At 46.6% G+C, this 12,664-nt stretch overlaps 1 protein-coding gene across 1 annotated transcript in view; it reads right to left on the reverse strand.

Annotated features, from left to right (window-relative positions):
- Positions 1-3,500: 3,500 nt before the first annotated feature.
- The window catches only part of NMT1 (N-myristoyltransferase 1), a 57,183-nt gene continuing 48,019 nt past the window's right edge, over positions 3,501-12,664 (reverse strand). The window contains exons 9-12 of the mRNA XM_020997412.2: positions 10,923-11,093; positions 9,923-10,090; positions 8,738-8,875; positions 3,501-7,560 (exon numbers count right to left, since the gene is read on the reverse strand). Of these exons, the coding sequence (XP_020853071.1) occupies positions 7,540-7,560; positions 8,738-8,875; positions 9,923-10,090; positions 10,923-11,093 (498 nt within the window). The 3' untranslated portion in view covers positions 3,501-7,539. The remainder of the gene's footprint in view (positions 7,561-8,737; positions 8,876-9,922; positions 10,091-10,922; positions 11,094-12,664) is intronic.

A 12,664-nucleotide genomic window follows, 5' to 3' on the forward strand; every position in this document is an offset into this window, starting at 1 on the left:
GCATAGGGTCATAGTGATGGCCCTCACCTTGGGGATACTGCAGAAGAAGGTCCTGGGGGAGCCTCAGACCAGACCCCAGCTCTAAGGGATCAGCCATAACCAGACCAGCTTCAAACCCGCAGTTAATTATCTTGCTGTGATCAGCTCAAGTGGGTTGAGACCAAGTGACTAAGGTCTCCCCAACTCTCCTGCCCATTTTTCTTTGCCGGGTTTGCATGAAGATATCAAAAGCATGCCTTGGGACCACATTAAAAATCAGGATTTTTAAAAATCAGGGCTGGAAGGATGGTCAAAGAGGTGAACCTTAACAGGGATAAACACAGAGTCCTGATCATAAGCTCATAAAACTAACAGCAAAGCACAGGGCAGGAGAAACTTATTTGAAAATGATTCATGTTGTAAAGGCTGGGGGGGGGGTGTTAGTGAACTAAAAGCTCAGAGTGCTGCACTGTGACAAAAGTGCCCCCCAAAATCATGACCTTCAGCTGTATTAACAGAAAGGTGGGGGAAAAGAGGGAAATGTAGGTGATTTAAAAGCAAAAGACATAAGTAATTTTTTTTAAAAAAGTACACTGTTGAGAAGGAGGTGACAATTCCACCACGCTCTGGGCTGGTCAGACCATATTGGAGTACAGAAGTGGTCTCTGAACATCCCCACTGAGAAAGTGGACCTGGTGGTTGGGGGGAAGGATCTGGAAACCATGCCATATTTGGAAAATAGGGATAATTAGCCTAGAGAAACTACCATCTTTAAATACCTCAAAGGAAGGACAATGTTGGGAAATGTGATTCAGAAGAGGAAAGTGACATTTTGTGTAGATGCAGTGAGGGGAAATTACCAGGAGGCAAATTTCAATATAAAGAGCTTTCTGACAATCAGGTCCAAGAGGATCTCTTGAAGTAGAGGGCTCCCTCATCAGGAAGTGTTCAAAAAGGACTGAATTAGAATCTTTCAGTGATGTAGACAGTATTCCTATACTAGGTGGACTGCATTCTGAGGTCCATTCCAACCGTATGATTTTTCTAACCTTTATGGGTTCCAATAGTGACAAAGAATACACAGTTCCTGCCACCTTTAGGGCTGGACAGGCATGTCAACTCTCCTTGGTATAGTTTATCTACTAATCACCTAATCAATAAACATTTATTAAGTACCTACTGCATACTAGGCACTGGGGATAAAAAGACAAAAATTAATCGGTCCTAGCCTTAACGAAGTTTATGTTTCTAATTGGGGGGAGGGGACAGTACATATACAAAATAAAAGCAAACTCATTTCTGGGGAAATACTAGCAACTGGTGGAAATCAGAAAAGACTTCTTGTAGGCAGTGGCAGTCAAGATAAGTCTGAAAGGGAATAGGGAGTTCCAAGAAATGGGGATGAAGGAAAGCATTCTAGGCAGGGGGGAAGTCTGTGCAAAGGCAGAAAATGGTACAGGGCATGGTAAGCTGGTCAGTTTGGCCTAAAAGTATATAATCAGCCTGTAAAAACAAACCAAGGCCAGAATATGAAGGTTCTAAATGCCAAATCGGAGTTATTATTTTATCCTAGAGGTAACAGAGAGCCATTGAAGCTTCTTGAACTGGGGAGTGACATAGTCAGAGCTGTGCTATAGGAACGTCGATTTGATGGCTCTTTGGAGGTTGGATTAGAAAGGAGAGAGAGGTTGGTTGTAGGGTGTCCAATTTGGAAGCTATTGAAACAGTCTAGGGCAGAGGTGATGAGGGCATGAGCTAGAGGGGTTGTGGGTGTGAGTACAGAGAACATGATGGATGTGAGAAATACTATACATGACTTGTCAACTAGATGTGAGGCAGGAGGGGGAGATGAGGATGAATCCTAAATCAGGAACTTAGGGGATTCAAAGAATGATTTGGGGGGCAGCTAGGTGGTACAGTGGATAGAGCATTGGCCTTGGAGTTAGGAGGACCTGAGTTCAAATCCAGCCTCAGATACTTACTAGCTGTGACCCTGGGCAAGTCACTTAACCCTAATTGCCTCATACCCCCCTACCAAAAAAAAAAATTTGCCCTCAACAGAAGGCGAATGTAAGGATTTGCTGATAGGACAAGAACCCCAAGGCTCAGCGATGTGACTTAAGAGGGATGAATTCTGAGTCCTGAGGTCATCAGGCTGTATGGGAAGGGAGTATGTGACCTGAGAGATTCAATAGGGACCTTGAGGATGGAGTCCCAACCAGGAGGCAAAAGCCTTTAGAGCTGGGATTCTTAACTCAGCGGTCCATGAGCTTGTTTTCTAAATATTTTGATAATTCTATTTCAACATAATCAGCTTCCTTTATAACCCTATGTAGTTCGATGCATTTAAAAACGATTCCGAGAAGGGGTCCAGGACACCAAAAACATTCAGAAGCCCTGCTTTAGAGGCAGTATACAGATGTCTCTACAAAATGACATTGTCAAGAAACTAAGCACTGAGGTCCGAGGCCTTAATGTTCTAAGCAAGAGCAGAGGAAGGGGGTCTAGCTTCTTAGATTTAAGTTCCCAACCTGTACCTGACTCCAGTGGCCTTAAAGTCCACAACTCAAGCTCACCCAGGAGGAATCATGGTATCTATTGTTACACAGATACAACACTCTTCGACTTACAGAGTGCTTTCATCTTCCTTTTCTCATTTGAATCTATTTCAAATGAGGAAAACATCGAAGTTATTTGACTTGCCTCTGGTTACAGCCCTAGACTAGTTGCTAAAACCCACTTCTCTTGACTTCCAAGTTTTGCCCACTATACCACACGGCCTGTCTTCCCTGGAAAGGCCAATGGAGAGACTCTGCCCCCACAGGAGGTAGTGAACTTGACCATAGTGGATGACACGCTAATTAAGGGGCTAAAACTTCAACCTAAAACTGGAGGCAAGGATAACAGTCACAGGTACGCTGTCCCTACAATCCTTTGCTGTTGCCCCAAGTATCTTATGGTTTATGGGGGTCCCTGAGGCCAGGCCAGTTGGGCTTACCCTAAGGCAGCCCTACCTGGATACCTAGGCATTGCCAACCCTAAGCACCTCTAGATTCTAGGATCTGTCAAGACCCAAACTGTGAAAGCTGACCACGTGCCCAGCGCCTAGCCTGGCCTGGCTCAGGCTTCAGTCCCCTTCAGAGGGGAGCCCATTGGGTAGCCCAGGGGGTAGGAGCTCATTCTTGCTGGCAGCCACTCCCAGAAGTGACCCTATTCTGGGGACTCTGTCATTCTTCTCACACTCAATGAGCCTTAGAGACAGCACTGGCTCCACCATGGCTGTAGAGCTGGGGAAGAATGAGGAAAAAGCCAAGTTTGCTTTGAAAGGCAGAGGAGAAGCCAAAGTAAGTTTCCCAAGCTGGCCCGGCCTCGTGGTCATGAGACTAAAGCTCAAGCTCTGCCGGCCCCTTGGAGCTGCCATGGAGAAGTATCCTGCCTGCAGGTCAGTGAAGGGTAACCAGCCCAACCTCACCTCCTGTCCCAGTGCCACCTGATGCCGACAGGAATGCCAGGAAAGCAGAAGGGTTTCAGCTGCTTTATTAGAATTAAGGAAATTGCAATCACTCATGACCAGCCACACACAACTTCTTTATCCCTTGTTCCTCTGAAATGGAAGCTACTTCACCAAACCTCCCCCTCCAAAATGCCTCCATCTTTACCCCAATACACCAAGAAACTTGAGAACAAAAAGGTGAGGCTTCATTTCCTCCCCTGGGCAGCATCCAGAGAAACCCCCCCAGCCTGGAGGACCCCCCACTATTCAGGGCCCACCTGTTAAGATCCATTATCCAGTGTTCTCAGTGGCAAACCCACCTTCCCCGGGGGGGAGGGGGAGACACCCAAAGTCACATTTTTCAGTTCTACCAAGTCACACAGTAGAAAGTTACAAACTGATGATCTTATGTCTACCTTAACAAGGCTCTCAAAGGAGGACCAGACTCCCACCCATCTCCCACCCCAGCTGAGCTCGATATAAGAGGCAGGGAGTTCTGGGAGGAGACAATTCTGGCTTCTCCCCATCACAGGGCATCACCTTCTTTAGCCCAAGTCTGGATAGCAACACCCCTGAAGATCTCATCATTCACTTGCTTTGGGACCATCATTATTTAGTCCACTGCAGGTAGCCTGAAGCCTTCCTAGCTCAGCTCCATTAGAAGTCCACTGAAGTCTACCACACATTTCAGTTTTTAATGGTTTATCTTTTGGGAGGTACAATTGAGATGCCTCAACATACACAAAGGAACTTCCATCTAGGCTCCAGAGTGGCCTAAGCCAGAAAAAAAGGAAGGAAAAGGAAGCTGGAGGTGGGTCCGAAAAAGCAGGACTTAATTTTCCCTCCAGACTTGAAGGGCAAACAGCACTGCTTTAGTGTGTCCCCACTAAACTGAGGTGGACTGGACTGGTTTGTTTTTGTTTTTTAATCTTCACCTTGGAACAAAGCTTCTTCAGAATAGCACTCATGCAGCAAAGGGTAACTGGGGGTGGGGAAGGAGCTGGTGTCACAGGAGGCCTTCTCCTTCAGGTTTCTGGCTCAGGCAAGAGAAGGCTTTAATTGCAAGAGCCGGTGGGAGCCTACCAAACTGTACCATAGGATCAGCAGTCACATAGTGAGAGCAATTCCAAAGAAGTCTTTGGAAAAGGATGTGTTTAAAGCCAACCTGGGTAGCAATGTATGAGGCCAGAGGGCCAGGGCACCACAATAAAGAAGCAAAAATTCACAGGAAATCACAGGATGCCACCTGGGTCCATTAGATCCCTTTGGTAAGCCCCCCTCTAGGGATGTAGTGGCACCACTGACCATCAGCTTCCCTGGTTACTCCAAGAGCTGGAAGGAGGACCTGGGATCTTACAGTGGTTCTTCCTTCTGGGCTTAGGCCTAGAAATCCCAAGGATGGGATAGAGGGTGGGATCAAACTCCAGGGGCTGGTTTAATAACAACTCTATGCTGACTCTTGAAGATCTAGATGAAATGGCACAGCAAGCAGAAAAGGATCATGGGAATTCAAAGTCTTGGCATTTTGATCAAATGATGATTGTATTCATGAGCAAGCCAAGGGACTGGTGCTCAGGATCTCACACCTGGCCACATGGTGCCAACTGTATAAAGGCCTTGGGGCTTCACAATCCTGGAAAGAAATCTTTGCCAAGGGTTCTGTACATTCCTGGGCCAGCGGGGTTAAGCACCTGAGTTTCCATTTCATGATCCACGCTAACCAAGATGAGCAAACTCATCTTCTCATCCCCTGAGAAAGCTTGAGACAATTGAAAGAGCGCCCCAGAATCCCACACATGCCTCTCTGATCATGGCCTTGTCTGAGGTGGTTCAAAGCAGCTCTAGGACAGGACTTTCCCCTTTTCACCCCATTGCCTAAGGCAGGAAAAGAGTGGGTAATTGGGTTTGTTAGACTTTGGTGGACTTAAATCTCGATAAAGAAGACCAAGTCTGGGACACCTTGGCTTCCTGCTCCCTCCCATTTAATTTTCCATGAGGATACTGCTGTCCAATAGGCAGCTGCTTTGGTCTCAGTAGCCTTGCTTTAAGGGGCTCAAAGATCCACTATTATCCACTGGGTCCTGAAGTGATGAGTGTTCTTTTTAAAATAATTCACAGGGTAGGGATGGGGGGGGGGGGAATGAAAGGGTAGGGCTCTAAAGATCTTTGAACAAACTTAACTCCAGTGCTGGGGGGACTTTGACCCATTCCTATACGTCTACAGAGGGCAAGCAGGATTTCCATAAATCCCAACACCACCCAATTAGTTCAGTCTTCAAACACATCGTGGTCAAGTTCATACGAAAACACCCCTTACTTCAGAACTGTCCCCTGAAAATGCCAACCAAACCCATACCTTGGAACAAACCCGACTCTGGCAAAGGTGGCTTCAGTCAGTGGGACCAGAGATGGCTTCGCCTGGCCTTCCAACTGAGGTTTCACTTTCACCTGAAAGAGCCCAAAAGGTAAAAGGAGCAAGAACACCCCTGTACATCATGTTCTCTGTCCACCACTGAGGTTTTTTTTTTCTCTCTAGAACAAAAACTATGAGATTGTACTTGGGTGAAAACAAAACTTGGCAAAACAATGCTCCCTGGCCCCACTCTGTTCAGCACCTCTGAAAAATGATTATATTACTCTTTTTTTTTTTTGTAAGTTAAGGGCCATTACAAGCATGAAACCACCCAGCACTGAAATACAGGCCAAGACAACAGCATGAAAAACCCCTTTCTTTCTTATAGCTGAGTTTCCTAATCTGTCTAAAACCAAAATCCCTCTCCCCAGCCCCAGCTGCTCCATGGGCTGGTCCCTGAGGAAGCACAAAGGGGTATCCAGAATGGGCAGTGGGGAATGGTTAATGTGATGAGAACAGCTGGAAGGCACGGGCTCATGACTGGTGGCAGAAAGGCATTTGGGTGAGCAGCCCCATGGCCATCGTCATCTCCTGACAGTTGTCACTCATGCACACACGTACCCCGGGCAGTGGGACATGCTTCTGCTAACAGGAATGGCACTGCCATGCACTCAGTACTGTCCCAGAAGCTACAAGGAGGTCTGAGGTCCCCTTCGAGCTGACAGTCACACTGAGCAGATCTAACATCCCACAAAGGGGATGTTCTCCCTACAAAGGATGGCAACAACTATCCACATAGCCCTTTAAAAAAGGAATCAACAAATTAGTTTCTTAGAGAGTAGAGACTGTAATGATGGTAATGGAAGGAGTAGGGAATAAGTTAAATCCTTACTGGAACTGCCCAGGAGAGCTGTGTCCATAAAACTTTCTCCCCTACCCATTTCCAACAGACTCCGTGATGCTTTTTGGGCCCAGGTAGAAGCATTGGCAGCGTGGGCCTGACGCTCACTCTACAGCTCTATCCATGGGACTCCATCTCAGCCTGGGCCCACGTGTCATGTTACCAGCCCTGAGCACATCCGTAGGATTCAGCAATGACCTGAACTTCTCTTACTCTACTCTGCTCCTACTTAAATACCTACCCCCTTCACCTGTTCCACTCCCAAAGCAGATGGGAACCAAGGGGGAGGTTGCTCACACTTGCATCACCCTTGCCACCCCACCCCCAAATGTCAATGCCAATGCCATTCTTCTGAGGGCATTGACTGGTGGCACTAACATGCTGAATCCCTGGCTCTTATTTTAAGGATTTTTGCCGGACACAGCTTTTCATTAGGGACCAAACATCCTTGTAAGTCTGGAACATGAAAGATATTTAAAATATTATATATATATAATATATATATTTTTATTATTCACCCGTTAACTCCATAATATGCCAATCATGAGCTAGTTTTCAGCAGTTACATTCCCTTGATCATGGCTGCATGAGGATGTAATGAATTGGAAAACAGAGACCAGAGAAGCTGCCAGAGGTGACGGCCTGCGCCGTTGTGATACAACTGTCAAAGTCAGTGGCTGTTTGGTATAGCTGGTTCTGTTCTGTTCCCTCAGCTGGGGATTCTCGCTTCCATGAAAATCAGACCAACAGCGGCGGGTTCCACGTCCTGCTCTGAATTCTCAGTGGCTTTGTCCAATTTTCATTGGCAGCTGATTACTGCAACACCAGTCCAACCTAGGGCAGCCAGTTAGGAAGAGGTTAGATGGATGTTTCCCAGAGACCTGAGCTGTCCCCACTGCTATCCTGAAGATCCAAAAGAAATTCAATTGGCACAAAACTAGCATGGCTTTGTGGGAGGGAGGAAACCTGCTTAGGGAACTGGCCTGAGCTAATATTTTGACAGGAAGGACTAACACTGATGTTATGGGACTTTTGCACCAAATCTCTTTGACAAGGATTTACACTCTTTATTGAAATGTCAGAGAAAAGTGCTGGTTCTGGGTCCTACAGCAACACTGCTCAGGAGATAAAATTCTTCGGCTACCCTTTTAAAATGCTGCCTGACCAAACCACTTGCCCAGCAGCAGGGAGGGGCAAGGAGAGTAAGACCTCGGGAGAGGCTCCCGGGAATGAGGCTTGGGGAGAGGCCAATAACCAAAGGCAGCAGGAACCATCCCCCAACCAAAGCAGCACCTGCACAAGACAAAGCATGGAGGTCTAGTGCTCCTGACAAAGAATTTGTAGGCCTTCCAGAGTGTCTCACCATTCACAGGAAACTCTAGACTTACCACAAATTATCTATGTGCTAAGGAGAACAGATCTGCCTGGTGTGCAAAAATGAACTTCCTCACTGCAGCTCCCTTCATACATGTGGTACCCCGGGTAGCCATTTACTTCACTTATACCTAGGCACGCTCCATAGGCATGGCTCTGCTCCCAGGGCAGCTCCAAAAAGCTCATGTGGACTAGTTACTAAAGTCCTGGGTCCTCTGGGCTTCCTAAAATGACCCAGAAGGCCCTGAAGAAGGATGAGGTGGCTCACCTGGTAGCAATGCCCTTCCTACTCTGAGCTCGCTTGCACTCTCGCGCTCTCTCTCTCTCTCCCTCCCCCTCTCTCCCTCCCTACTTCAGGGACAGCCTTTACAAAATACGTAATCAGGGCAAGGCTGGCTTTGCTGGTCAGGACATCAGAAAATTTTGATTTCTTTAGGGCCCAGGAGGACAGTTCCTAACAAAGACCTAGAGCTCAGAAGAGCCTGTGTCCCAGTCTATGGGACTATCTACCATAAGGACTGAGGAGCTCAGATACTACCAGAGATGCCTCGACCATTGCCTGGGCTCCTAACTCCTAACTCCAACCACCCAGAGGAGCTGCCAACAGGTTTGAGGAGCAGGGCCCATGGATGCTTACCTTCTCTGCTCCCATGCTGGGGCATTTCCAATTGTAGAGATAATACTGCAGGTTGCCATCCCCGATTCCAAATTTCAGCTTCTCCAAGAATGTTTTATTTTCCATGAGATCCAGTGCATTGAATACATCGAATCCTTTCTGTGCAGGTGGCAGCAAGAAGTAAGAGGAGTAAAAACAGGAAGGCTAGCTAGGCCAGAATAATTATCCTACAATACTGTTTTCATCATGCCATTCTCTTGTTCTTCATTTATTGGTGGCTTCCTATTGTCTAGAATATCACAACCCAACTTTTTGGCCTAGAATTCAAAGCCTTCAATCATCTGGTTCCTCGGCTTTCTGTGTTTTTCATTACTTCCCCAGCAACGTCTTCCCTCAAACTAATCTCCTTAATATCACAGGTACAAGGTTTGCTCATCCTGGGCCTTTGCTTACGCTATATTCCCTCTACCAGAATGAAAGCCTTTCTCCCTTATAAACCCATGTGCAAGATCAGACTCTAAACTCTCTTCAGTAAAGATCTCTCCAGACTCTGTTTTGATCAGTCCTCTTGCCTTTACGTCTTAAAAAACCTCATATTTAGTGTATGATTTTGCACTTGGTGACATGTTGCTTTGTAATTGTTCTTAAGTCATTTTATAACATGCAATTGGTTTCCCAAATTAGATGCCCCAAGTTCAAAAGCCAAGGATTGTGTTCTTTCTCTTTCTGGCACATGCTCCCTAACAGTTCTCCATACCAGCCTTGGTACACATACACACAGATTGAGCTGGGGGACCTACTCAGCGTCTCAAGGAAGCCTGAGCTACTGTGCACACTCTCATCAGAAAAATGACTCACCAAGACAGAGACCAACCTGCCCTCTCCCACGATGGGGAAGATGGTAGGAGAAACTCTTTATTCTCAGGGTAGGCCTGGCTATTCAGAATCCTTGGCAGCACCTCCCGTGAGAACCAAACTCACTGAAATAAATCAGGAGGGATTCAGAGAGGCTTTCAGTTTGGAAAGTTCTTTTCTAGCTTTTTGGAAGGCTGCTTCGAAAACAGCTGCGATCCTACCTAAACAAGGCTAGAAGATGTCCTGGGCTGTAAAGCCTCCTCTTTTCTGCCAGCAGCTACCATCCTGGAGCTCTGAGTGTCTGGCCCTGACTGCTCACCCACCCCTGCCTCTGCCAGGCCAATTCCTCACCAATTTGGCGAGGACCAGAGCGTCACTCATGAGGTCTAGAAGTGGGGTCTGGGTGTGAACGTTGTAAAAGGAATAAGCAGCTTTCAGGCTCTTGTGGATCGGGTGGTTCATGATGGTGGAGGGCAGAGTATAGAAGCTCAGGAAGTCCGTCACCTCACCATTTGCATTCTGAAGGAAGAAAATGAAAAGGGTCATATGTGGCAAAAGTGTGAGCCCCAAGCAAAACAGATTACCCATGGTGACTTCAGGTGAGAGTTGGGAAAAGGAGTCAGGCCTAACTTTCTGGGAATGGCCTGTGGCTCTCCCTTACCCCATCTGGAGGAGGGCAGGGTCTAGACCAGTCTGGCCCTGGGAAACAAAAGTGTCAGATGATTTCAACCAGGGCCAGGAAAGACAAGGCTGCATATCTTACCTCTAATACTTGTTAGGGATCATGGCTGGGGAGACTGCATGAAAAAATGAGAGTAAAATGCTGCCAAGTATAGGAGGCAGGAGGTCAGGTCTGGACTCAGTCTGATGGATTTCAGGTTAAATTGGGTCCTAGGCCCCCCCCCCCGACCCAAAATTTCTAGAAAGCTTTAGAACAGGAGCATCCTAACCTTTTTTTTTTTTTTGGAGGTGATACCAAGGACCCCTTAGTTTGGTGAAGCCTATGGACTACTTCTCAGAAGAATGTTTTTAAAAATACAATACACAGGATTACAAAGGAAACTAATGAAACAGTCATCAAAATACTAAACAACAACAACATAAGAACCTCTGCTCTAGAATGAGCCCAGTCTCTCCAGGGTTGGACCACTATCAGTGGAAATCAATTACCTGTCTCACACCTATCTCACATCAACTCAGACTTGTACCACTAGGGTTAAGCCAGAACCAGACCAACCTTGGGCACAAAGTGAATTCAGCATTCACCTGGCTTGCTGAATTCTACTGCCTGTCACCCAGGAGAGCACTGGTGGAGGCCTCAGAGTGCCAGAGATCACAGACCATCCCTCACCTCCACCACAAAAGTGTCAATGATGTTCTCCTGAGGGAAGAACCAGTGCTCCACCTCTTCCTGGCTCATGACGGGGGTCAGGTGGAACTGCTTCAAGTACTTGGTCAGGAGTTGGTGAACCACTGGAATGTCCTTCTTTTCCATGGGTCGCAACCCAGATGTTTTTGGAGTCTGAGGGGAGAAGACATGGTCAGATGGGCTCTTGGGTTCCAAAGAGAACCTAACATTAAGCTCTATTCGCATCACCCAGAAATCAGATGTTGCCACAGGTACAGGTGGTGTTGTTTGGTTGTGTCCGATTCTCCATGACCCCATTTGGGATTTTCTTGGCAAGAATACTGGAGTGGTTTGTCATTTATTTCTCCAGCTCATTTTACAGATGAGGAAACTGAGGCAAGCAGGGTTAAGTGACCTGCCCAGGGTCACACAGCTAGTAAATGTCTGAAGTCAGATTTGAAGTTAGGAAGATTAGTCTTTTTGACTCCAGGCCCTGGCACTCTATCCACTGCACCACCTAGCTGCCCTACAGTAGCCGATGAAAAAGATGCCAAATTCCTCTCAGATCTAAATCTTTTCATAATTATTTTCTTTGGGACAACTCCTTAGCAGAATGAAAAGGTGGAAGCAAATGCTATGGTTAGGTCCATCCATCTGAAAATGATTTGGTGGAGTTAACAATTTAGTCACTCTCAGTGACAGCCTGATACAACCTGTTTTCCCAAGACCATAAACTATTTTCTAAGATATCCTCCTAAGATAACAGGCAGCATGGATAAAAAACTGGCCTTGAAGCCTGAGAGACCTGGGTCCAAGTCCTGTCCTTCACACATCCTGGCTGCGTGACCTTGGACAAATTGCAATCTCTTGATACCCCAGGCAACTCTCCAAGACTATGAAAGTTATAGAGAAGGTGCCGACCTGCACCTGAACAGGAAGGTTCCTTACTGGGAGTTCCCTATACTGATGAAAACACAGCTCCAGCCCAATTCTATCTCCAAGGTTTTGAAATTCACTGCTACATTGGACCTAATTCTCACTTTCTGGGAAGAAACAATCTGTCCCCAGATCAAGGCTGGAGCTCCTACAATGACACATAAAGTTCTATGCAGGTCTAGGATACAGAATAGCAGTGGTGGAATTTCAAATAAATGAAGAACACGAGTGACTTTTCTGAGTACTACATCCTACCTCATTGGCTCCCAGCACCTAGTGTTTGGTAGAATTATGGAAACCTAGCACTGAAACAGGGGTGAGGAAAGACACATTTAGAAAATCACCCAAGTGTGTCTTCTGACAGAGGAAGTGTGCTTGAACCTGTGCTGCAACTCATTTTCAGGACAGGGCATCAAGGGGCATCAAACTGGGAAGGAGAGATGGGCCATTAGCATCTGCAGTGACTCACATAACAGGTCAGGCACCTGGTAAATCTAGGCCTGCTGTTCCATCCCCAGCTCACAGTACAGTGTGCATTCAAAGACACTTATCGATTGACGACTGAGTAGAAATTTTCTGGAGCCAAGACGGGGCTTTGAAACATTCCCTCTTTCTAGGATTCAATGGCACTGGCCTCATTTTGCAAAAAAAAATTAAAAAAAAAATCAACCAACCCTCAAGCTCACACAGAAAACATGGGCTCAAGACCTGGTCTTCACTACTAACTCAGGAGAATGGCTTCTGTAAAATCACCAACTGTAAAATGAGAAATGAAAAGGCTGAACTAAATGTTCCCCAAGAATCCTTTC

Source organism: Phascolarctos cinereus, unplaced genomic scaffold, assembly GCF_003287225.1.
Source record: "Phascolarctos cinereus isolate Bilbo 61053 unplaced genomic scaffold, phaCin_HiC Scaffold_5;HRSCAF=322, whole genome shotgun sequence".
Lineage (NCBI taxonomy): Eukaryota > Metazoa > Chordata > Mammalia > Diprotodontia > Phascolarctidae > Phascolarctos > Phascolarctos cinereus.